Below are 26,887 nucleotides of genomic sequence, written 5' to 3'. Positions count from 1 at the left end.
TGGAACCACAGACCTGGTCTGTCCAGAGATTTGCCACCCAAACCTATTGTATTTTGCCTCCTGCCCATAACTTGCCTCCCGCCTCTCACACATCCTGTATTTCCTAGAAGGGAAGAGGGATAAGAGATCTTTTTGCTCTAAGTTTGATCATTTCCTCCATGTCACTTTCTACCCAGCAACTGCCTAACTTTTTATTTTGCATTTTAAAAACTGAGATTTCCACTAAAACCCTGGTGGAAACAGCTTTTGTCTGGCTCACTGCTACCCTCATGTGCTCTGGGCTCATAATTAACGTCTTATCACTGTGCTTTAAAGAGTGAATTTTTTTTGGGGGGGGTGAGAGCCTTTTATTTCCTTCTTTCCTCCTAGGCCCACTCTGAGTTTTGTATCTGAGTAGTATTATAAAAGATGGAATCTTTCTCTTAGCTTCAAGCTTTCAGCTGTCTTTAAATGTAAACTAGAAGAAGAAGGGGCAGCATGGCATAATGTCTAAAAATATTTCTTCTGGAACCAGGATGCTGGTGTTTAAATCCTGACCACACTTATTAGCTGCCTGATCTTAGGCAAATTGCCTAGCTTTGCTGAGTTTCAATCTAGTCACCTTTAAAATGGGGCTAGTACCTACCTTATAGGGTTCTTGTGAAGACTTTAGGGCCAATCAATAGAGCATTTCATATGGCACACAGTGAATGTTCAAGCCTCCCCACCCAGCCTGCTGCCTTCTCCTCTCTAGTCTTCCACTGATCACCCTTTGGGTAAAGCTGAAGGAGGAAGACTGCTGAGTCTTCGCTGTAACTCTGGGTTCCATGAGTATATAAAACAAGACAATGGGGAGAACATTTTAAAACTATGGCATACCATTGAGTGGGACTGAAGTCAGAGCAGGGATCTTTGTGTGGCCCCACATGATGATAGCCAGATCCCACATTTACTTTTTTTTTTTTGTAGAGATAGAGTTTTACTTTATCACCCTGGTAGAGTGCTGTAGGGGTCACAGCTCACAGCAACCTCCAACTCCTTGGCTTAGGTGATTCTCTTGCCTCAGCCTCCTGAGTAGCTGGGACTACTTGTGGCACCCACCACAATGCCTGGCTATTTTTTGTTGCAGTTTGGCAGGGGCCAGGTTTGAACCTGCCACCCTTGGTATATGGGGTCGGCGCCCTACTCACTGAGCCACAGGTGCCGCCCTGTAGTAGTGGTTTTTAAGTCTCCTAGATAACAGGCTGGGGTCTCCTCCAAGGAAATAACATCATTGCCTGCCCTTTGCTATGGGAACTGGAGGCCACAGGAAGAAGAGGTCCTTGCCCATGAGCCAGCTGGAGGGGCAGGAGAGAGCATTCTGCTCTGACTGAATTTCTCAAGCTAATCTCCCACTGTAGTGTTTTCCTAACTCTTAAGTGAAGCAATGGTACAGGTAACATTTGAAGCCCAAGGCCTGAGAAGGGAAAATGGTAAGTAGGTTTAAGGATGTTTTGTAGCCCCCTCCACCCCTGTCCCATGATATAGTTTAAGCTGAAAGGAAAGCTACACTTGCTTAAAGTGTCCTGGTGGTTGTGATGGTGCTGCCCCCTGCTGTCATCTCACGGTAAAGAATCAGTTAAAACAGCCGGTTAGTGAGTTTAGGATTTACTGAAAGAATTTGGAGAACTGGGCTAAGACCCAGGTTAGGAAAGGAAAGCTTTCTACCCCCAACCCACCTGCCCAGGGCCTGTCCTCATTCCCCTACCTAGCTTCTTGTGTTTTTGCAGTGCTACCTGAAGCAAACACTAGCTTAGCCATAGTATTACACAGCCCTAAAAAGATGCTTAGAAACTTCTGGATTGGCAAACCTCACCCACGTCAAGAGTCCTGTCCCTAGAATTGTGGGAAACCATTTCCTAATTTTTTTATCCCTCAACTTCAGCTAACTAGAGTTTTTTCCTTGAACTCAGCCAATGCCCTGGCTCAAGTTCACTCGCATACGTCCCCAGTTTTTTCCTTGAACCCAACCAATGCCCTGGCTCAAGTTCACTCGCATACGTCCCTTTGCTCCCGGCGTTGGGTCAACTCCTGGTCGCTCAGTAGGTAGTCATCAATGAATGTGAAGATTTCCTCGGGGGTGACAGGTTGCATGTAGCGTTCTCTGTCAATACCCTGCTTGTCAACCAACACCATGTTGAAGTAAGAGCGAGTGAGGCGCTGAAATTGCCTAGAGAGAGCAGCCCAGGGAGATGTGAGATCTTGTCTGGACATCTGTCCCACCAGGCTCTACTACCCTCTTACCTTTCCCAGCTCCACTGATGGACTAGTGTCTTTCCAATCCTATCCCTTGTCTCCATCCCCTCCACTACCTGTCTCAAGTCTCTTTTCTTTTCTAGGTTCAGATCCTAGTTTTGGTCCCTCTGTGTGTTCAGGTCTGCTAAACTGTCCTCATCCCACCTGGGGCAGCTTTGTTATTACCTGCTATTACCAGGCCGTGCCATTATAGGCCCCTTTAGGCAGGACAATCACATATTGCTATGTAGGCTACACAGAATAACTCCAGGGGTCACCTGTCACAGACACTGTGCTGTGTATGGGTATCATACAGGGTAGCCCTGAAGTTGATAAACACCACTTGGTTAACTCTTCTATCTGTAGCTGCAAGACTGGAGTCTCTCTCCTATGTTTCGTAGTCTCACCTCTAATTGAGACTGAATCTGTCTATGCTAAGACTAAGCCCTAGGGCAAATATTGTTTGTAGAACAGCGATGGCTTTATTGGCCCTGAGCATATGTGGAGGCCTTGGAAGGGTGATAATAGATAGATAATGAGAAAAGTCAACTTCTACCACCTGTCTGTCCCCTATAGCCTTCTCTTTTCCCAGAAGCTGGTAAGTATGATTCATCTAAATGCCTTTGTAAAAGCACATTCCTGACGTGCCTAAAGATGCCTTTTTGTTTCTTTGGAAACTGAAGGCATAGAGATGCAGCCAGAAGACAACAGGATCACGGGACTATCTGAGTCAAGTTTGAGTCTAACTGTCTCAGCCTTGTCCATGATTCAGAGTCATCTAGATGTCTTTGTAAAAGCACATTCCTGAGTGGTTTTGGGGGCCCAGTCATTTGTATTTTAAATCCCTATTTGATACTGATGTCTTGCCAGCATCAAGAACCACTCTCTGGTCTCACCTAATGCATCCATAAGAGTTCAAACACAAGAAGTTCCCCGAGAGAGTAGTGTTTGCTGGTTCCCTGTAACCCCCTGTTGCCAGTGGCCTGCCTAGGGTTTCCGCCCAACCCTGCCATGCAGCCTCCCAGCCTGGACCTGAGTTCCTCAATGATGTTGGCTGACAGCTGTTGCTCCCGGATGCGCCCCACCTCCTGAGGTGGCTGCCCCACCAGCTCGATGATAGTCACATGCCGCAGATCCAGTCCACAGGTAGATTTCTGGGAGGAGAGAATGTTTTTATGGATCAGGCCTTTGCACTCAAAACTAAGGCTACTTAGCTGATTCCTCCTGGGATCACATGAGGTATGAGAAAGGAGGGGCTTCTCCCCCAATGATCACATGATCGCGCTGTTGGGTGTACAATAACATTTTCCCTCTGCCATTCCTGAAGTACTTGCCCAAAAGTATTTCCTTTATTCTTCATTCTAGTGAAGTGTATGAAACCAGTTATATGATGTGGGATAGAAAAGAGAATTATCATGACTAAATTACAGAAACATAATCATTGCTTAGCTTTGCATAGGTTTAAGATGCATAGGTCCTTAATGGATGACTAATATGATATGATAATAATGGCTATTGAATACTTATGCCTTATGCTTTACAAAAAAATTCTAACTTAACCTTCACAACACCCCTAACAAGCTAGAGGGGGTCATTCTGATTCTGTAGAGGAGAAAGTAGCCTGCCCAAATTTGCATGACAATAAGATGCTGAGCTGAGATTCAAACAGAAGGCTGATGCCCTTTGCTCAAGTATGTGCTCTTTATTACTAGGTTATATTACCAGGGTCTTCTCTCAGTCTCCAGGATTTCTCCAAAATAGTGCCCAGTGCTTTTTTCACTACCCTTCATTGTCTTCCTCACACCCTGTTACCCCACCCAGGCTCTCTATCCTGCATTGTCCTGCAGGATTGCCCATTAGCCAGTTACCAGGGCAAGGTTTAAAGAGGCATTGAATACTCCCTGGTCTCCCATCACATTTCATTTTTGGGCTCCTCCTCTTGTCCTTACCCCTCAGAGTTATGTCCTCACTGGAAGGTTCCTGTTCTTATTCTTGCTTTCTGTTCAAACTGGACCTGTCGCCTATGTCTTTATTTTTTAGATCCCTGAAGGAATGAGGTCCTCTTTGGTCTATACCCCACCCAGGGTTCATTCTTTTGGTAAAACTTCTGCCATCATGGGTCTCTCAGTATTGACTCAGCAACATCTAAAATTCGACCTTTAAAAAGCTTCTAAGTAGCTTTTTCTCTTATATGAGGATCAAACTCGTATAGTTCCCAAGAGCTGCTTCTCTTAGTCTTGTCAGTACACCCTAAAATTCTCAGAAACCCAGCCTGTTCTTTTAATAAGCTCTCATGGTCATATCTATTCTGTCCTATTTACCTCTTCCTCCACCACCAGTGACTTTGGCTTGGTAGCTCTTAGTACGTTAAAAATCATCATGTGACTGTCTGATTTTACTTTGAGCTATCACAACACTTTTCCTTCTTTTCTGCTACTGATAGTGGTTAAGGGCACTTATCCTGGAGCCAGACTGCCTGGTGCAATTCCAGCTCTACCACTTACTAGCTAGTGGCCTTGGGAAAATTACTTAACCTCTATACCCTTAATTTCCTCACCTATTCGAAGGGTATGATTGTACCCACCTCATAAGGGTTGTTGTGAGAATTGGATGAATACATGTAAAGCTCATAGATTAGTAGCACTTACTGCATAAATGTTTGTTTGTTAGTGCTATTATTCCTTGAAAACATAAATATGGTTAATTCCCAACATTTACATTTGATCATAACTGTCTTACAAGTCTCTACAGAGTGCTTTGCCATACCCGCTTGCCTTCTTTCACCCAGTCCTCTGCAAGTTACAACCATCACTTCACTGGCTTCATTGTATTTTCAGTGAAAACAAAGCAGTTTTAAAAATGGTCTGAATATGTATGTCTATAGTAAAATCGATCAAATGCTATCCACAAAAAGTTTGAGGAAGTAGGGTGTGTGTTGCTGAGGGCAATTCTTTGTTTTGGAAAAGGAAAGGGGTAATGCAAAGGAGCTAAACCCTCATTAGGGGAGTGGGACTCACCTGTAGCATAGAGATCTGCATTTTATAATATTGGTTGGAAGGATCAGGAGCTGAGATGATGAGGAGTCGCCGTTTCTCATAGAACTGATCGAGAAGACCAGCAGCTGAGTTAACATTGACATTAATCTTCATAGCTAGGGCAAAAGCAGATGGTTGGTCAGAATATGGCTTTCTCCTCCATCTCAGCTTGGGTAACTTAACATTTTGAGGAGTTCCAGTCTTTCAGGTTAACTCTTTCTAGTAGTTTCCATTTCCCTTGGGGGAAATTCTGATTTTAAGCTCTTCTTTTTGGGATAGGAGTATTCTATGGGGGAATGTTGACCCTTAAAATAGATACATCTCAGAGCCCCACCTTTTCACATCATATACATTGCTATTGGAACCTGTGCCAGGGAAAGAGAATCCTCCAAAGTGTACCCCCCAGTCAACATGTCCACTCTTCTCATTCCCTGGTTTCACTCACGAGCGCAGATAGGTGGTGATCCTGACCACTGGCGGCTGGATTGGCAGACCCGGGAGGGGGTACCCTGGCGCTCATAACCTCCATCACAGTGGTATTCACAGGTGGCACCATAGTTGTCTCCTGCTGAGGTGCAGGTGAGGTAGCCATGCTGTGGTGGTTTCAGAGTTGGGCACCGTCTCACTATCAGGGAGGAGCTCAAGTTAGGGGTTATAATGTCTCTCATAGAAAGAAAGGCTAAGAGGCTTCCTATGCTGGGCTCTCCAGATTAGGACACTTAGGATGATTAGAACAAATGACTTTCCTGTGTTTCCAATGGCTGGGAATGGAGTTGGAATTTTTCTTAAGGAATTAAATCTGAAATGCAGACAAACGTTCATAAAGTCTGGAAACACAGGTGAATATACATTCATATTGTCATCAAAAGACTATCAGTCATAAAAGAACTTTATGGCCACCCTGTGTAATGATGATCACCTTGCAGAATTACTTTTAATACCATACGCAAATCACAGGACTCTTAAATGTCCATCGATGGGAGAAGGGTGAAGCAAATTATCTATATGATATTAGAGTAGACTATTATGCTGCTATTAAAATATTTTTGAAGAATTTTTAAATAAAATGGGAAAATTACTTTGTTTTAATGAAAAGTGAAAAAGGATTATCTATGATTGGCTATAAAGTATGATTTCAAGTAAATATTTTAAAAAAATATGCATAGAAGAAAAGCCTGGAAGGAAAATACCAAAAGGTTAATAACAGTTGTATCTGCATGATGAAGTAATAGATTTTTTTCCTTTTATATATTTCTTTATCAAATGTTCAACAGTAAGCATGAATTATTTTTATAGTGAGACAAGCAAAACAAAACAATAAAATACAAAGTAAAGAGGAAGAATCAGGCAGTTAGTACCACCAATTTCAGCAGAGGTGATGACTGAGAATGAAGGCTGATTAGATTTGATCATTTTGAAGTTCAAGAAAAGAAAAATATACAGAGTATCTTTGTGAATTTTATCCAGAAATAGAATGAGAATGTCTTCTTGGGGAGTCAAATTTTCAGAAACACATATAAGCACATGTAATATAAGCTTCCTGAATGAGCCTGTTTGGTGTACTTGTTTTTGTTCCTTCTCCCAGTATAAATGAGGTATGTCTACTTCAGGCATAGAAAGGAGAGGGTTGTGGTGGGCTTCTAGAAGGTAGGGCAGACCAGGAATAATGAACTGGAAATTGAAAAATTCTTTCTGACCTTGTACTTTCACAATGAATTTGCAGCTGGCCCGGTTGTATGCTCGGTCATAGGCAGTATAACGTATCACGTGCTCTCCTTCAGGAAATTGAGAGCCAGGCTCAGGTCCTCGAAGTGTCACCCTGCGTGGGACAGGCTGAAAGAGCCACTGAGGAAAGAGACCTTTGGAATTGAGGTCTGAGGCATTATCACTGTAGCCTCAGCCTGTGCAATTTTGGTGTGAGTAGGTTGAGAGGCTGGGAGAAGCTGTTGGGAGGCATAAGGGGCATCTGTTACCCAAGCTTACCTGGTGATGGTACCATCAGCAGAATCTTTCACCAAGGGTGGGTCCCAGTATACTTGAGCAGTCAGTTTCTCTGGTTCTGCCATTTTCTCACGTGAGTGAGGACAACGTATCTTGGGGGGATCTATGTCTGCCAAGGTAATCAATTAAGTGTTAACTTGTGGGCCCCTACCTTCCCAGGAGGAAACCCATAGAAACAATACCATACACCATTGGGTAGGTAAAACGTTCAAGGCACTCAAGGAAACTGGGAGAAGAAGCCCAGCTCCAGAGGAAATGATCATTTTGTTAAGCGTATGCTCAGGGTGCTTCCACCATAGTTAACAAGAATGCCTTCTGTGGTGAGAATTCCACATCTTTTGTGGATATAATGTTAGGGTGGTTCTTTGCAGCAGGACAACTGGAGCAACTGGCATTTACCTACACATACAGGCTCGCCTCCACTCCATCGCCCATCTTCCATGCAGATTCGGCTGCGGTCACCTTCCAGGTGGTAGCCAGTGGAACAGCTGTAGTCACACCGGGAGTCAAGAAGCACCCCATTTGTGCAGGTGTAAGTGCCACTAGTGATGAATGGCAGTGCATGGCATCTGATCTCTAAGAGAGAACCAAGTGGCAAGCTCAGTGGCCTGTGGGACTATCTGGAGGAAATTTTTCAGTTTCCACAATGTTCATCCAACACAAAGAGAGCCATATCAGAGACGGCAGAATATACAGAAATTCCACCTGAACTGCCCTTACATTTTTGTACCTAACTGCATTTTCCCCTAATTGTCTTTATATTTTCATATTATAAAGTATAGCAGGTCTCTTGAGAGAGGTTCTCAAATAAAGAAATTATTTGTCCAAGCTCGTGGACTTCAGAATCAGACCTAAGTTTGCATCCCAGCTATATCTCTTAGGAGCTCTGTAACTTGGGAAAATTGCCTTATCTCTCTGAGTCTCAGTGTCTTCATCAATAAAATGTGGATATCTCATAGGATTGTTGTGCAGATTAAAAGAGACAATACACATAAGCCTAGGGGCTCATTTAGGGCCTCAGCAACTGTTAATTTTCATCTCTTCTTCCTCAAATGCTTAATGCCCTCGAGCTCTTTGAAAGCTCCTTTTTGAGTATAATTTTGGGACTCCCACAGGCACTACTCACTTACCCATGGAAGTGGACTGATCTTCTACCCCAGCTAGAATACAAATCAGACTAGTGCCTGAAGGGCCAGGTGTGGTGGTATTTGATAACAGAGGATTTTATGTGCTTTAGATACCTCATGTACCAAAAATGGAGCCTGCCACTGTGAATTAACTGTGAGCCTGTGCTTGTTATAGTCTTGTTTGAGATACTTGATACTTAAGAGAAGTAGGCCATATATTCCTGTAGGTTGTTCAAGTTCAAATCCTGCATAAATTCAGTTGTTGGAGTTTTAAATAAAAATTTATACAAACTATGATCATTTTGCTTCTTGGCCAAACCACACTAGAAGATTATTGCCTTTTCCGTTTTCCAGTGTCCCTTATGAAAAGACCTATGTAAAAATGACCTCCTTGAAATCAAGGTCAAGAAAAAAGGTTTGTCTGTTCAGATGGATTTGTTTGCTTAGTATCATATGACAGTGAAAACAAGAGATCCATAATGTTTGCTATTTTGTTTCTTATGAGAAAGGTCAAAGCTAGGTTCAGTGCTTCAATGCAGTAATCAACTCATTCTAGTAACCTGGAAATATGTATGTCTCCATTCTTTTAACTGGTTTTATGTTCACTTGTAATTTTTAGCCTTATGTTTTGCAATTTTATCAAGCCAATTCAAATTCATTTAGGAAATGATGGGGCCTAAGTCCTGAAACAACTTAATTCAAGTCACCTGAAGAGGTCTGGTTACTGCCTTTTTTCTGGCTATCAAGCTTCTTCTCTCCTCCACAGCATCTTCTCTGACCAGCCCCATTTCCATCTGAATGCTCAGCACTTCTGCGTCTAGTTACATGACATTTGTGTGCTCACATTTATGTTTCTATCCCATTAGTCTACAAGCAGCCTGTGGGTACTTGAGGACGTGAGTAAGCTCCCAAAGTGTCCACTATAGGTACTGCACACATGACTGTCATATAAATGGTACTGAGCCACAGACATATGGATAGACAAAGGTCAGCTGCTAAAAGAGTGTAGGTTGTGGAGCTTGACTAAGAGGTAGGTATTTGGAAGCTGAAGGGTAACAATTTGGAATGTGAGTGTACTACACATTAGCACCCTCATATTGTAACTTTTGGGATTCTTCTGATTTTAAGAAGAAAAGGAAGACCAGCAGATACCACACAACTTCACTGCTAAGGCATTCTAAGGTTGTAGGCCCGGAAGTATAGCAGTTAATCACAGGTAAAAAAGAGTCTGATACCGCACATCCACAGGAGCTCCAGAAGCAGGCCCAGGTCCACATCAGGTCTCGGGCCCAAGCCTTAGCCCTGTATGTGCATTCCTGGGCTCCTGGAATCAGAAGGGTGGGTTGCAATGTCCTTGCTGCTTAAGCAGTAACCACAGGGAGAGAAAATGAACTAGAATCTTAGCATGGGGAGAGGCCTGCTTGAGGGTCTGTGGAAAATTCTCAATTTGCACTTGAGAGAAGGGTATAGTAAAACCTCTAGGTATGTACCCTCAGTGACTGGCTGGCTTCTCTGGAATACACACATCAACATATGCACATATACAACTTACGCCTGCAGTAGGCAGTTCCAGACCAATGACGGCTTGGCAGGCATTGCACAGACCTCCGTCCAATCAGTCGAAAGCCTCGGTCACAAGAGAGCTCACAACGTGTTCCCAGGCTGCTGTGATAATTTCCTCCTATTGGTGAGTAGCATGTGGCTTCTCCATCCTGGATATTTAATGTATAACACCACCTGGGGACTGTAGAAATAAAAGAAAAGTGAGCTAGAAGTACAATAATTAAGACAATGTGATGAAAGAATAGGCATATAGATGAATGTAACAGAATATAGAGCCCAGAAGTAGACCCACACAAATATGTCAAAATGATTTTTGAAAAAGGAGGAAAAGCAATTGAATGGAATAAAGATTGCCTTCAAACAAATGGTGTTGGCACAGTTGTACTTCCACATGCAAAAGGAAAAAAAAAAAACCCACCTCTACCTAAGTCCTATACCTTATGTAAAAAACCACCTATACCTTATGGAAAAATTAACTCATAATAATTAATGGACTTAAAAAATAGGAGAAAATCTCCAGATCCAGGGCTAGGCAAGGAAGTTTGTTATGTGACATCAAAAGTACAACTCAAAAGAAAAATTAATAAATTCGACCTACCTTGTCAAAACTAAACACTTTAGCGCCATGAAAGACACTATTAAGAGATGAAAGACAAGCCACAAACTAGGGAAAAATGTTTGCAAGCCAGACATCTGTCAAAGGACTAGTATCTATAATATAGAATGAAATCTAAAAAGTCAATAATGAAAAAGCAAACAATTTTAGAACACAGGCACCAATCCAGTTAGACATGTCACCAAAGAGGATAAACTCATGGTAAATAAATACATAAAAAGATGTTTAGCATCAATATTTATTAGGGAAAATGCAAATTAAAACCACAGGGAGTTACCATTTGTATACCCATCAGAATGTCTAAACTTAACAACAAAAGCTGGCAATATCAAGAGCTGGTGAAGATGGAGAGAAACTGGAACTCTCATACATTGCTGGTGGATATGCAAAAATATAGTCACTTTAGAAAACATTTTGTAGCTTCTTATAAAGGTAGCACCATACTTTCTTAAAGAAAGGTACATTTACCATATGACTCTGCAATCCTACTTTAAGGTATTTACACAAGTAAAATGAAAACCTGTATCCACATAAAATGCTGTATGCAAATGTCTAAAGTAGCTGTATTCATAATTGACAAAATCTAGAAACAACTCAAATGTCTCTCTATGGGTGAATGGTTAAACTAAATGAGGATTTTCCATGCAAAAAAGGTGAAGTGCTGATACATGCAACAACATGGATGAATCTCAAATGCATTTTGCAAGGTAAAAGAATCCAGACTCAAGAGGCTACATATTATAGAATTCCATTTATATGACAAAATATAGAGACATATGTAGGCAAAAATACAGCGATGAAGTACAGATCAGTGGTTGCCAGAGATTGGGGTAAAGGTAGGGGATAACCTCAAAAGGGTAGTACTAGGTAAATTTTTGAGGTGATGGAACTGTTTTGTATTGTGGTGGTTACCTGATCCTACGGATTTGTCAAAACTCGGAATTGTGCACCAAAAGAGGGTACCTTACTGTACGTAAATTTAAAATAAGTTTTTAAAAAATAACATGAAAATGTGAGCTAGAGAGAAGAAGGGAATGTGATATCAACGAAATCTGCTTAGGAATGAAAGCCCAATCCCAGTTCAGAACTGAGCACAAAAGGTTATAGGTTGTTAAATCATAAATCAAGACATCATAAAGATTCCTCATTGACTATACAAAATAAATGACTCTTCAATGGGTGCAGAGTTTAAAGGGACATTTGTAAACAAGCAGAGGGCCACCTGCCTAGAGATGCATATAAAACATGGTGCAGATCTGGTAGCCTAGGGTTGCGAAGGTTAAAGTCTGTGTGAGCTGATTCAGTTTCCAAATCCTAAGGGACAAAAAAAGAGGGGGCTTTGGAAAAATAGATGAGTAGCCAAAGGAACAAGGAAAGGCTAGAGCCTCTGCTTGAGTGCAGCTGGAGAATGAAGATGGATGACAGTGAGAAAACTATTCTTCAACCAATGCTACATGTGGGGTTTCCAGCATTAGTTTTGAGCTTGTAGCAGTGACACACAGCTGCCATCTGGAGACACAATCTCCAAATTACAGAAAGTCTCTTAAGCACTATTGTTGTAGAGCTGTTGATTATAAAGCCACAACACATGTCACAAAGACCTTATTTGGGAGACTGGGACTTCAACAATCACTCCCCTTCTATTTTTCTCCCATATTCTATTAAGAAAAAAACACATCAAATTGGAATGGGGAGAACAAGCAAGAATGGTAAAGGGAAATAAAAACCTCAGGATAAATGCTGAGACAGTAGGAGAGGCCCCAGCTATTATAAATAAGTTTAAACTTGCTGAACTGGAGGAATCCTGGCATAAAGACAAAATGTTGAAAGACCAAGAAGGGCAAAAACATAATCTTAATTTTCAAATAAGGAAGAAGGTAGCCTCTGGGAAGTATAAGCTGGTGACACTGATAACACTGATAGCATAGTGTTCTAGAATATTTAAATGTAAGGCTTATGGCAGTTAGAGAAGCAGTGATCTCCAGGAGCCCTTGGAAACAAGTAATTCCAGACTGACCTCATTTCCTTTTGGGTAGGGTCACCACACTGGTAGAGCGGGAGAAGTGATGGGTACACTTTGTGGAAATAAATGAGGCATGTGATTATTCTTTTCATGCCATTAATGTGGATGAGATGAAGAAATATAGGGGAAGTGAAAATACAGTTTAAAAGATTCATAACTGGCTGAGCAACTGTACCTAAAGAATGTTAATGTGAAACTGAAACTAAGAATGTGGTTAAATACTGTATGGCAAAATTGCCTGGTGGGGAATGTGTAAATCTTCACTGAGAATCTACTGTGTGCTAGGCAGGCATCACACTACATATTTTCCTTAGCATATACATCATCTCATAAACCTCTCCCAATAGCCCTGTGAGGTTGGTAGGAATTTATCTGTTTTTTTGTTTTTTTTTTTTTTTTGCAGATAAGGAGGTAACTTGCCCAGAGTCCCTCAGTAAGTAAAGGGGCAAAGCTTGGATTTGAACCACATGGGTTTGCTCTAAAACCCATGTCCTTTCTAACCACAATATCTGCCATTTCAGCATTATAGGCTTTTATTTTGAAGTAAACATTGACCTTGTTGAATAGGTAATATATCTACACGGCTCAAAAACTCCAAAAGTATAAAAAGTTGCACAATAAAATGTCTGCTTCCCATCCACTTAAGTCCCCTCCCCAAAAACCAATGTTAATAGTTTCTTTATGCGTATAAAGCAAAGGTTGGCATAGCTTGTTATTTTCCCTCTGCTTTTTAACACACAGAATAGCAGTATTATGCTCTCTGTTACACACTTAATGATGTATTTAGAGGTCTTTTTCCATCACGACATAGCAAGCATGTGATTTATCTAAATCAGTGATTTTCAACTGGTGTGCCATGAAAAATTTTAAAGATCCTTAATTAAATTATTTTTGAAAGAGGTTCAAAGCACAATAAGTATATTCTATTTTTTATTCTTTTTTTATTAACATAATTTAAGTGTGCTGTGGAAGTTTAACTATAGGTTCAAGTGTGCCATGAAGTTAAAAAAAGGTCAAAAAACACTGATCTAAATGAAATAACATAAAATATATAGCACAATGATTGGTACATAATAGGTGTTTGTCCAGGGTCAAACATCTAGAAGGTGGAGGAACTGAGATTTGAACTCAGGCTTGTGGCCTCTGCTTTCTGTAGCTATTCATCCATCTCTTTTTAGGACATAGAAAGAAAAAAAAGTGCTGACAACAGGGTTGAAAGGGCCTTCTTTGTGATTATCTTCAGATAACCCAGGAACCAGGACTGGCTTGCCCAGGGATGAGGCAAGCTGTGAGGAAAGCAGCAGCCCAGCGAACTGAGGGCAGACTTCAGAAAAGGGTTTCTGACTTCAAGCTAGGAGTCAGAATAAGGGCATGACAGAAAGTGTGAAATGAGTGAAAATGATAGCAAATGACATGGTAGTTTGCTCTAAAACAAGGATCTGATTTTTTATTGGCTAGTTCTTTTCTTAAACAATGAGTTACATTTTTGATGACTGAGATAGACTGAGCATGGCTTTGGAGTCAAAGACCTGGGTTAAAATTCCTGCTGTGCCACCTCCAAATTTCGTCTCTCTAAATATAACTTACCTGAGCTTAGTTTCCTGATCTGTAAAATGAGGGATAATAAACCGGTTCATAGGGCTCTTGTACAAATCAAATTAAATGGAATGCATAAAATAGCTAGCCCTACGAATGATATTCCCTAAGTCCGTGTCTGGATTTGAGCTACTGTCTCGTTCTTCTTTATGCTACAACTTGCTGTGGCTTCTAGTGTTAGTTTTAAGCATGTGATCTGTGACACACAACTGCCATCTGGAGATATCATCTCCAAATTATGGAAACTTCTTAAGCAGTACAGTTGCAGAGCTGCTGATTATGAGGTCACAAAGACATAACGTGAGAGGCTGGCACCTCAGGTTGTTATTTTCCTGGCCACCCTCTCCCTCTCATCATTGATAACCTCACTCAATTTCTTTTATGCCTTTAGAGTAAGTCCCTAAGAGAGTTATGAGACTGTAGATCCCAAGGCCAAAATCTGCTATACAGCTTGTATTTTTCTAAAGGGATTTCTGTTCATTTAAAAATAACCAATGGAGAAAGTTAATGGTAATCACAGGGCTACCAGACCCCTTGAAAGTACCACGTGCCTCTGTTTTTTTCTATGAACCTCTTCCATTTATAGTTTCCTACAATCTGGCTTCTGCTCCTAGAATGCCAATGGTCAGCATCTACTTTTAACATGGTTTGGTGGGCGTGGCACACATGATCCTTCTGTTAAATAACAAATTATTTTGTTGAGAGTAGTAAAAAGTAAACCAAAGAAGCAGTACATAATGAATACCAAATGAATGTTTTAGACAATAAACATTTATTTCATAGGAGGTACATAGTGGGTACTCAATAAGTATTCAGTGAAATAATTAAGGGGTGAAGGAAAGCTCAGTGTGGTCTAAGGCAATCCAGGAACAAAGAAAAGTACCCAGGCTGAACATAGATTTCATGTGGGGAGAATGAATAGGTAAGGAGTTGTCAGGCTGGAGCTAGACTGAGGCCAGATTCTGGTTAAAAATGGTCACTAGGTCTGGGGGAGGGAGAAACATGAATCAGAGAATCCAATTAGAGGTAACTGCCATTATCCACGTATGAAATAAATGTTTTAATCCCATGGATTAATAAAGAAAGGGCAGGTCTTGGTGACTGTGAGAAGTGATGAGGAAAAAAGGGACTACTAAAGGTGATAGGGGCTATTAGAGGTGACGTCAAGATATTTTGAAGTCCAAGTAACCAAGACAATGATGGTACCATTATCTGAAGTAAGGTCAGCTCATAGAACCTTTTTCAGGCAAGGTAAAGAAATTTATTTTAGACATCGCCAAATGGAAGTGCCCAGCATCAGTTGGAGTTCAGGAGCTCAGGAGATGGGTCAGGGTTGCCAAAATTTAGATCCCAGCCTCATTTTCTTTGTCGTCACCACTGGAGAGCCCATATTCTTTCTTAGTTTCATCTGTAGCCAGAATAGTGAAATGTCATGGAGCCCAAGGAAGGGAGGTTAAGAAGAAAGAGACATGCTCACTGCTGCTAGAGGGACTGAAGAGTCTAAAGCTTCTGAATCACAAGAAGGGTCATTTCTTGATCTGTAAAATGAGGGGTAATAAACCAGTTCATAGGGCTCTTGTACAAATCAAATTAAATGGAATGCATAAAATAGCTAGCCCTATGAATGATATTCCCTAAGTCCGTGTCTGGATTTGAGCTACTGTCTCATCCTTCTTCCAGCTACAACTTGCTATGGTTTCTAGTGTTAGTTTTTTTTTTATTTATTAAATAATAGCTGTGTACATTACTAGCATTAGTTTTAAGCATGTGATCTGTGACACACAACTGCCATCATCTCCAAATTATGGAAATTTCTTAAGCAGTACAGTTGCAGAGCTGCTGATTATGAGGTCACAAAGACACAACATGAGAGGCTGGCACCTCAGGTTGTTATTTTCCTAACAACCTAACAATTTCCTCAGGTTGTTATTGGTCATTGGGAGAGAACTGTGATCTTTAGGAGTTGTCATTTCAGCTTGGAGATCTGTGTGTGGGTGGGAAATAGACTATAGGGAGTTTATGAGTTAATGGGTGTTGAGATAGTAAGCCAATGGGTGGGGAGCATTTGGCAGTGAGAAGGAAACAGGTAGACAGTAGCTAGAAAGAAGCACAGAGGAATCCAAAGCTCTGATAGTTTCTCTATTGAAACCATTTTCTCAAAGGCCAACAGTTTCCAGATAAAATGTTTTCTCTTAATTTGATCTTTTTGTAATATTTGACACAGTTGATCTCTTACCACTCCTTTTCCCTAAAACTCTCTTCTCCTGTGGTTTCTATGATATGAAAGAAACCATCCCATTCTCCTCCTACATGACTGACCAGTAGCTCTCTCTCCTTTTCCGTTGTTGGCCTTTTTCTCTTTCTCATATCTATAGATGTCTTCTAAGCCTCTGACCTTGGCCCTATGCTCTCTCAAACAGCCCATCCATCTAAGCCTATGACTCATGAAGCTCCATCTTTCTACTCCCAACTGCTTAAAAAATGGGACATCTTGGGCGGCACCTGTGGCTCAAAGGAGTAGGGCACTGGCCTCATATGCCAGAGGTGGTGGGTTCAAACCCAGCCCCGGCCAAAAACTGCCAAAAAAAAAATCTTTACCAAACCAATTGTCCCTTTAACCTTGTCTTTATGAGAGGGGTCTTATAATTCTCACAGATATTCATACTGGATGCTTTCAGATATCAGTTGCTTTCTTAGCCTTTTGGTACATCAAATCTGTACCAAGTCTTGTCAGCTCTTTCTTTGAAACATCTCTGGGGTTCATCCTTACTCTCCATTTTTCCCACTACCTTTAATAATCTCTAGGCAACATTCCTGTAACTGGTTTCTGGAGACTCTTCTTGACTCAGGCTCTATGCCTCCCAAACCCTCTTTCTGTACAGAATAACCAAGTTAATGTTATAAAATTACAATTTACTGTGTTACTTCCACGTGCAAAAATATATGATGTCTTCTTATATGTGTAGCTTCTAGTACAACAGCTAAACCCTTCTGCATGGCTTTCAAAGCATAGACACAGAGAATCAGAAACAGAAGGGATATTATAGATCACTTGGCCTAACTTTCTTTATAATGCAGGAATGGCTATTCAGCGTTCTTCTCAGATAGTCCACCTGCCTCTCCATAGATCCATAGATCTCTCCCTAGGTCATGGAACCTTTCCTAATTTGGATGTGCTCTTTATATTTTCCTTCCTTCCCTCTCTCCCTTCTTCCCTCCCTCTTTTCCTTCCTTCCCTTCCTTCTTTCTTTCTCCTTTTTGAGACAGGGTCTCACTTCATTGCTCAGTCTGGAGCTGGAGTGTAGTGGGGTGATCATAGCTCACTGCAGCATCAAACTCCTGGGCTCAAGTAATCCTCCTGCCTCAGCCTCCCCAGTAGCTGGGACTCTAAGCATGTGCCAGCATGCCTCACTAATTTTTAAATTTTTTGTAGAGACAAGGTCTCACTATGTTGCCCAGGCTGTTGAACTCTTGGCCTCCAGCAATCCTCCTGTCTTGGCCTCCCAAAGTGATGGAATTACAGGCATGAGCCACCATGCCCAGTCTCAAATTTTCTTTTCTGCTATTCTTTCCATAGTTCATCTCCTCTAGTCAGGCTGGTTTCTTCTTAGCTCCCTCCTCTTTCACCTTTGTTCTTACCTCCTTATGTTTAACCATCTGCCTTGATGAATGCTTTCTTTTTGCCCTTTCCAGTTCTCAAAATCTTGCCCATCATCCTAGGCCTAGTCTAAACACCATCTCTCATGACCTCTTTCCTGACTTCTTTGTTTTAACTCCTATTGCATTTACTGCTACCACATAGCTTCACACTTACTTGCCCTACACAGGCTAATTTTATCTTCCTCTTGACCCCAACAGAACATAAGCTCTCTGAGAGACATAAAAACCATATCCTAGACTTTATATCACCCACAGGCTTGCTTTAGATAGGATTTTTCATAGAGTAGATACTTAGTCAATACTTAATGATTAATAATAGACAACCTTCAGGGTAGAGAGGTGAGGTCACATAGCAAGTCAGTAACCAAGTTCATGATTAGAAATCACAGGCCCTGATTACCTGTGTGGCAGTTATGGGCACATATGAAGCAAACCTGATAAGGATGCCTCAGGGATGGACCTAGGTGTCAGGCCAGAAAAAAACCTTAAGTTTGAGAAAAACAGAAAGCATTACCTCGGTAGTCCAGGGAGGGAGCCTGTGGAACCTCTTCTGCATATACTTCATTGTAGCTTTCATCTGGATAATAGCCCGAACCTGGAAAGAAGAAGACAATATCAAGATGGTGTCTTAATTTCTCTCTCAAATCCTTTCCAACCTCTCCCACAAATCCAACTTTGTTCCTGACGAGTCAGGTGGATATTTTGTGGGGGAAATTTTGTCTTATAAGTCATCAGAACTATAATGGGCATTCTTCAGCACCTCAGGTGCACATAGGGCAAGATCATGATCAGGGGGCTCACTGGTAGGACTAGAAAACTCCATTCATAAGAAGAAATAATCTAACTTGTTGGCCATTCATCAATTCTATCAGTCTGGCCTATATATGTATATGACCCATTTCCTTGATGCAATACATGAGTCTTGGTGAGACACTGACGGACCAAGCTCTGAGGATGGATCCTGGTTCTAGGTAGGAGGAAAAAAGGTGTCTTCTCTCTAGTGACAGACCTGCTGACAGTCCTCAGAGTGAAACAGTAACTCAAGCTCTCATTAGCCCACAAGGCATGAGCCTTTTTGATGCTTGATTGCCATTGCTGGGGGTGGTATGCCAAGGCAGGAGAGGGATGGTTGAAAAGGTAAGGAGAAATGAGAACAGCACTTTGTTCTCGTTTGGAGGAAAGGGACAGCAGAGTCCTTTGGATAAATTTCCTGTTTCTCTAATCACCAGGAGCTTTAACAGGGAGCTGCTGAGCTAAAGAACATTCCTTATCTACTTCCGTCCAGTTAAGTGATGCAGTCCCTGGTGGAGGCAGGTCTGCGGCTGTTTGGGAGACTAAACAGTATGTTCCACCAGACAGCAGGAAATCGGTCATGAATGCAAACTAATTGGAAAACAACTTGATCCTTTCCGGAGAGAAATTTCCGGAAGCCCTCCTTTTAGCCTCCCTGAGCCCTAATGCACGCACAAGAATAAGGAAGCCAGTTGTACTGGAGTTAGAAGACAATTTCCCATTTCCAGGGGAGGGTGTGCTTCTAGGACAGGACTGGGTTTTAGTGCAGGAGCCCTTTGGCCTGTGTAAACACTCAGACCACAAGCATGCCTCATCACTGGGAAGAGGCACAGGCCCCCTGCACTGAAGGGTGGAGCAGAGGGCTAGATATGAAGCTCCTCCATTCCCCGGACTGGAGGTGTTGGGAAACCAGTCCAACTTGGTGAACAAGGGAATGAATCAAATTGAAAGTTTGCCCTATGAAATCATGTCCTTGTTGGTTTGCCTTCATTCCAAAGGAAAGAGTTCATTTTTTTCTCTTTCCCTTTCTTTTTTCCCCTGTTTTCCCATGTAAGTTCTTCTTCTGGCTCCCCTTTCTTTTCCCCTAGGCCTCATCTCTCCTGCTCGCTTTTTTCCCAAATGGAAGGTTTCTTTATGGGGGGGGGTCATGGAATTCTCGTCAGCTGTTTCAGTTTAGTATTAGTCTCAAAGTCTTACAGCTCCTGTAAACAGGAGACCAGATGTGTGTGATTCCCTAAAGTATTATGTCTCCCCACTCTTGTTATAGAGCTGGCTTATGTAGTAACACTCAGCAGGGAGCAAATAGCTGTTTACTAGAAGAGAAAATGGGAGTGTCAGTGGCATATGGCCGAATAACAGTAACACAAGGACAACAACAATGATTGTTAACATTACTCAGCTTGACTCTGGGTTAAGCTTATTATGTATGTTCACTCATTATGTCACCATAAAATTTCAGTAGGGTAGACATTACTATTGCTCTTCAATATCCAGAAGAAGCGGCAGGCTCAGAGGAATCAAGGGAGTTGTTTAGTATCTCACAGCTAGTAAGTAGTCGAGTGGGCATTCCAGCCCAGGTCTGTTTGACCTCTAGTTACCAGACTCAGATACTTCGCTAAAGATGGTGGTTAGGGAGAGATTTTGGCAATGTCCAGCAGGGATGAAAATGCAAAACCTTTCTTGTAATCCAGCTTTTTAAATTGTGTGGGAGATTGAAGGCCACCAAGTATTTTACATCATTCCAGAATTATAGGGGATATGGGAAAACTGAGTGGAAGATTCAATCAGATAATTACAGTGTCCATCAGGGTGTGGAGGTAGCTGGGCCAGTGCCAAGTTTGGTTTGTGCTGGGAATAAGCTCAGCCCTCCCTTACCACTTTAAACCCTTCCTCACTTTGCCTGTCTGTTTCTGTAATGTTGGAATACTGAGATGGGGTATAAGAATGAACCTAGAGGGACCACTCCCTACGTTATTCTATGTGCTTGTCCCTCTTCAGCCCTGGGAGGAGGGAAGGGCTTGGGCAGCATTCCTCAGCTTCTTTAGGTCAATCAGTGGCTGATTACTGTGTGGTCTGTTACTGGTTCCCTCAACCTCCACAGCACAGTCTGGCCCTCTAGGCACTGCCCTTCACAAAATTATTATTGGACATGTAATTAATGAAGACTATTTTAAGATCCACATTAATGCTTGGCTTATGATAACAGATACAGTCTGACTTTCTGAGCTGTACAGATATGCCAATACACACTTTTAACTCACTCTTTGCTTTATTTATATTCTTAACCCTTCCAAATCCTTGGACCCTTCTCCTGATTAGCCCTGAATCCACACTCTTCTGCTTTCCTCATACCATGCCCATTTGAGGACAAGGCTATAGAAGTGAATATAACAGTCTTGAATGCACAGAGTGTGTCAATAAATATTTGTTGAATGAATGAATGAATGAACAAATGCACAAAGGTAGGCCCAGAAACTGAGTTAGCAATGTAGGGGAAGATCATTGAAATTCCAAATGCCTCTCATGCAGCCTCCTAAGAATAGAAGAGGGCAGAATGAGTGGGTTTGCAGGGCTGTCAGAGATCTCACCAGCCTGGGCTTGTCAGAAGGAGTGACCTGGCGATTCACTAGGGTAGACATTACCCTAGTGGAATTGGGGAGTGCCATCTTTGCAAACATCCCTTTGAGAACCTCAAATGAATATAAATTAAAAAAATCTACTTTTGCATGCCATGAGGTTTCATACAGGTGTTCAAAATTGGCCTTTCAGCCATCTAATCTCCCTTCTGTTAATCCTGTGGTCTTTGGCTGGATTTTGGTCTTCTGTACTTGAACTGAAGCTAGGGGGAGGTTGTGTGAGTTGGGGGCAGCTGCATATTTATCTACCGGAGAGTTGGGGCTCCTTTAACCCCAAACAGTGTGTGCTCTGCCAAGGGCTTGACTTGAATTTTTTCATTTCAATGTCAGCCCTTGTGTTTCACCCCCTACAAAGCCAGGGTAAGCCAAAGAGGGGAAGAAGTTTGCATATTTGTTTGAAAGCTTGATGCAGCTGTTCCAGAAAAACAGAGCTACTGCCAAAGGCCTCCACCAGGAGCTAAGGGCTTGTGGAAAATTTTAGCTGCAATGACTGTGACTGTGATGGGAGTAGTTTGTTATTTACTCATCTCTGGATATTTTCCTAACCCCATTGGTTGGGCCTGTCTCCTTCCCCCACTCTCCCCAGCCCCTGTGAGGGCAGACACTGCAGGCCACAGAATATTCTTAGCACTTGGAATGCCAGCTGTGCCCCATAAAAAGCCTCTGTATGCCACCTCATTATCCTTCCCTCATGAATCTCCCCTCCCCCTTTCCCTCTCCTCACTGAATTTGTTCTCTTCAGCTCCCTATGTCTCCCAGGGTGAAGGGTGAAGTGTTCAGGAATCCAGAAATCTTCATCCCTTCTGAAGTCAGAAACGAATCAGAAGAGACTGGGGAATTCCTGATTAAGAGAATGCAATCTCTATTGCCATTAACAGTGCTGGCAGAAAGGGGCTGTAAAAATCTCATTTTATAAAATCAGGCCAGGGAGAGAGTGGGAGAGAGGTAGACACACAAACACACATGCATGTGCACACGCACACACAAAATGGAAGGAAGTCTGATGGATTCTTTTCTCGCTTGAAAAGATTGCCTGTCTCCTTTATTTTTTTCTAAATGAGGTATGTGGTTTAAGGCCTGTTTTTGTGGTCTTGACAAGGGTATTTGACTCAAAGAAATTGATATTAATAAAGATTAGACTCATAAAGAAATTCATATTAGAGGATGATTTTCAGGAAACTAAGTGCAGAAGCAGGAAAGACAATGGCCTCAAAGGTGATGTTGTCCTATCTTCTCATTTTTGTGCTTGCCTAATTTATTTTTCAAATATCTCTTGCTAGGGTGCCCCAACAGCCTCCCTTGGTAGTCTGTTGCTAACCATCTTTATTGCCCTTTAATTGTTCTTCTCTGTATCTAAGATAGAGGTCTCTCGTTGTAGTCTAAGTATTAGTCTAGGCCCTGCCCTCCCTGGAAATAATGGATAACAGCTCCCAGAACTTACCTGCATACCATGTTGGTGTCACTGCTGGAGTTAGGAAGAGCAGCAGAGAGAGAGCTCCTCTTTGAGTTAGTTGGCTTGCCATCCTTGAAAGGGAGAGTTAGGGAGATAAGAATACAGGTATGTAACCCGAAGTGCCAGGGCAATAAAAAATGACTTTCAGAAGTCAGCCATCAGTGAGTTTCCATAAGTGAGGGAAAGCAGAAATACAGCACCTGTGTGGAAGAAGATAAATTTAAAAATTACTGAATGTCTGTTATATCACTTCCCATATAAGGATCTTTCACCTTATAGAATGATATGACTTCATTTGTTATTTATGGCCTCTTTTCTTCCCGGGAGTAGGACATAAAATAATCAGTCTTCAACTGACGTTAGTGGGATCAGATGCAAGTGTTCCGTGGTCCAAGTTACAGAGAGGGACACTGAGGTACCGAAACTAAAATAAGGCCAAAATAAAGTCACATACAACCACAACGTAATCTGCTGATCTGAAGGCTTCCAGTTAATGGTATTGCCCATTCAACTAACATTTCCTAAGCACTCATCTGGGAAAATGTTAGCATATATGGTCTAAGAGCTTGAACTCTGGAGTTACACCGATCTGGATATAAACCCAGTTTTGTCACCTATTGGCTGTGGGGCCTTGGACAAATTCCTTAACTTCCCTGAGCCCATATATCCTCATCTATAAAATGGGGCTAATAATAGTATCTACCTCAGAGAATAGATTATTGCCTGGCACCTAAGGAAGCAATTATATATATAAAATACAAAGTTAGTAATAATATTGTCTAATTATTTCTCATAATATGTGTATATATTAGACATTGTATATTAGACATATCATATAATATGTGTGTACATAGGTGTCATATATGTGTATGTATGTGTGTACAAATGAATACATATACATAATAGGTGTCTATATATTAGATAATATTATTACTAACTTTGTTTTGAGTAGGACTAGATGTTTCCTCTTCTAGTCTCCCAGGCGATAACTACACTCTGGCTCTCTTCTTAGCTTTGGGTTTTGAGGCTTAGTGGTTTGGTAGTGCCTTCTGGCTTTCAAGTCTAGCCTGACCTTCTAGTTTTACCATGCGGAGCCAGCAGGAAGTCAGTGTGAGGTTGGGGAGGACCTACTGAGGTACATGAGGAGCATGGTCTAGGTGCCCTCTCACTTCCTGCCCTGTCCTCACTCTAATGGGATGAAAGTTTTGTGGTTCCAAGTGGTCAAATACTTCATAAATGACAGTATTACAACTTACTGCCCATTGGTATAAATTGGCCACTGGACCTTTCAGTAAGCACCCATTTACCCACATACTTTCAGTGAAGTGCTATGCTCAGGGGAGCAGTCAGTCCCAGAAACAGAGAAACAAAAAGATGGCAGATTCTGGCCAGAGTCACTAAGTGACATGGAAAGTCCAAGAAAGGCAAAAACTTACTTCCCAATTCATTGCTATTTGGCTTCAGATTTTTTCTAGAGAGTGGCAAGGAAAGTGACAGTAAGTGAAGGAGGCAAGGAAAATAGAAAGATGTGAGAAGGAAGCTAGAAAGAAAAGCAAATCTGACAGAGCTAAAGGAAAGAGATGGATAAAAGTAGAAAGGCAACAAAAGGAGCAGAAAGAGGAGATTAGAGAGAGATCCATAAAAATGAACAGCTAGATAACTAGTCACTGACCCCTCTCCCACATCTAGCCTTCATCCAGTTCTGGAGCAGGGGCTTTCCTTCTTTAGACCTGACATTCTGAGGCTGTGGACAACTTACCTGCCCAGCTCCTCCCCAATCTCAGACTGAAAACGTGACTCACCGGAGTCAATCATCCTTCTGCTGTGGGCTGAGAAGGTAGCAGGAACATGTGTTTGCAGCTAGGTCACAGCACAAATGAAATGCAGCGTATGATTCAGTTTCATAAAATAACTTCTCCCCACCTAACCTCAGTAATATTTCCCAAGTCCCAGGTCTCTTTATCCCCTCCATGGTTGTGAATTGGGGTAATATAATGTGGTGGAGTTAATTGCAAATCTTACCTGTTGTATGGTCTTTTGTGCTTGCTTTCTCTCTCCTCTTTTTCCTTCCTCTCTGCTCTTCTCATCAGTTGGAAAAACCTTCTATTTTAACATTCCTAGAACGAGTGGCTCCTGGTCTGTCTGGGCCTCCGGGATTCTGTTAACACTGCCCAGATGTTAGAACGTCCGCATCTGCCAAAAGTTTCCTTAAAGCTGTATTATCCCCACAGCTATAGTTGTTCCTCCTTCAGAGAAAGGTTTTAGAGAGATGGGAGAGAAGGTGCATAGGGATTAGAGGAACTCTGTTCATCTGCTGGGGAAAAGGGGGAAGTGTGAATGGCACTGGCTCTAAGCCCGTGAGTCTAGTGATGACTAACAGAGGCTGGCTGAAAGGCCTCCAGAGATGTGTTGCACTGAAGAACAATTTTTATGACTCAGCATGACATCAGGATTGAATGAAAAGGGATTTCACAAACTCCAAGGAGAGGGGAAGAATGTAGCTGCCTTTGACATTCTCTGGAGATTTCTCCTGTAATTCGTTATACTCTTTAATGTTGGGTTGCCTTGCCATCTATGTGGTACAAGGCCAGTCATACTTTGAAACCCCCACTCTGGTGATATAACTTCTGTGGACTTTAGTTTCTGATAAGATTATGTTGTTTACAAAAAGCACCAGGACATCAATACTTGAAGAATCAAGATTGATGTCCCATATTAAGAATGGAGGGAAAACATGCCTAGAGAGGATTTAGTGGGAGGCTATTTAAGTGAATTTAGATGATACGTGCATGGGAAGATTATAGCCACTGATAAACTGTTTGCCAATAGTCTCTGATGGAGGACTAACAGTTCTCTTCACTAAGCATGCTTTCTTCATTTTAGTATTTGATAATGAAACTATTCTAGCATAGTATAGATCTACTCCTTACAGTTTCCCTTCCCTCACAATTTACATTTCCATCTGTTGAAAAATCAGTGGTAGTAGAAGAAAAATGTTAAAATTGATGTAGAAAGGATTTCTCCTCTGTGTGTACAAGCAAACTGCTAGCCCTTTCTCAGTCATCAGGGGAGGAATTGCACTTACAGTAATACGAAATTTCGAAGCAAGCCTGAGTCTACTTCATTTCCAATCCACCCATCACAAATATGTATTGAGTGGCTACCATGTGTTCAACAGTGTGACAGCAATATAAAGAAGCTGAAGACATGATCTTAATCTCCTTTATTCAATAAATTTATAAAGCATCTATGATGTTAGGAATGATGGGTATAGTGATGAACAAAACAGACAAAATCCCTGGCATCCTAATCTATAATTCATTCAACAAATATTTGTTGAACATTTGTTATATACCACACATTGTTCAAGGAAGAAACATCAGTGGAAAAAACAGACAAAAATCCCTGCCTTCGTGGAATAGAGGAGACAGACATCAAACAAAAATGTTCTTAATTATAACTGTGTGTGTTTAAGGAACCTTTGTTGGTCATCCACCGTAAGCTAATTACTGAGGACACTGTATTGAGAAAGAAATGTGTGATCTTTGATCATTTGGAGCTTATTCACCAACTACCACAGAGTTTGTGTTTAGTATGGGAGAGAAGGGGCACATAATCAATTAGAAAACAGTACAATACCATGTAGTAAAAAAGCACCAGCAGCTATAATATAGACTTAGAGGACTCTGGGAGGAGGTTAGAGGCAGGGGCATCTGGGAAGAGGTTGGCCTTGGTCTACTCTGAGGCAAAGCAGATGACATAAACAAGAGCTAATTGTTAGGTCAGAGGGACAGGGGATGGCTGGTGAGAGGGTTCAGAGAGAAAGGAAACACAGTTGAATAAATGGGATAGGGCCAGAAAATCAAATATAGAAGTTTATTCTAAACTCATGTGCTAGGAAATAGTGAATATATTAAGTGTATGTGTGTGTGTGAGAGAGAGAGAGAGAACACAAAGCAATAAATTCTACCAAGGATGTTTTCTTTCTAGAATCCCCCTTTGTTGGCGCCTTCTTGGCATGGTGTACAGTCTAAGCTCCTTAGCATGGCATAGTATGCCCTCCACAGGACAAACCCCAACAATTTTCCTCAGTCTAGCTTGAACAATTTACCCCATGAATGCCCATATTCTA

At 41.7% G+C, this 26,887-nt stretch overlaps 1 protein-coding gene across 3 annotated transcripts; it reads right to left on the bottom strand.

Annotated features, from left to right (window-relative positions):
• Positions 1-662: 662 nt before the first annotated feature.
• SRPX2 (sushi repeat containing protein X-linked 2) lies at positions 663-25,123 on the bottom strand. Of its 3 annotated transcripts, none has more exons than XM_053579646.1 (11): positions 24,778-25,123; positions 22,744-22,955; positions 18,389-18,469; positions 9,969-10,160; positions 7,689-7,865; positions 7,272-7,398; positions 6,986-7,107; positions 5,734-5,913; positions 5,271-5,404; positions 3,286-3,407; positions 663-2,188 (listed from the first exon to the last, which is right to left on the bottom strand). In XM_053579646.1, exons 2-11 carry the CDS (start codon positions 22,823-22,825, stop codon positions 2,008-2,010), a joined length of 1,398 nt encoding a protein of 465 aa, XP_053435621.1. In that variant the 5' UTR covers positions 22,826-22,955; positions 24,778-25,123; the 3' UTR covers positions 663-2,007. The 3 variants fall into 3 exon arrangements, with proteins under 3 accessions (XP_053435621.1, XP_053435623.1, XP_053435622.1); XM_053579648.1 differs by lacking the exon at positions 24,778-25,123 and adding an exon at positions 24,515-24,536; XM_053579647.1 differs by lacking the exon at positions 24,778-25,123 and adding an exon at positions 24,428-24,496.
• Positions 25,124-26,887: the final 1,764 nt, after the last annotated feature.

Source organism: Nycticebus coucang, chromosome X, assembly GCF_027406575.1.
Source record: "Nycticebus coucang isolate mNycCou1 chromosome X, mNycCou1.pri, whole genome shotgun sequence".
Taxonomy (NCBI): domain Eukaryota; kingdom Metazoa; phylum Chordata; class Mammalia; order Primates; family Lorisidae; genus Nycticebus; species Nycticebus coucang.
The sequence above is the reverse complement of the archived record's forward strand: the minus strand, read 5'-3'. Positions and strand labels throughout refer to the sequence as shown.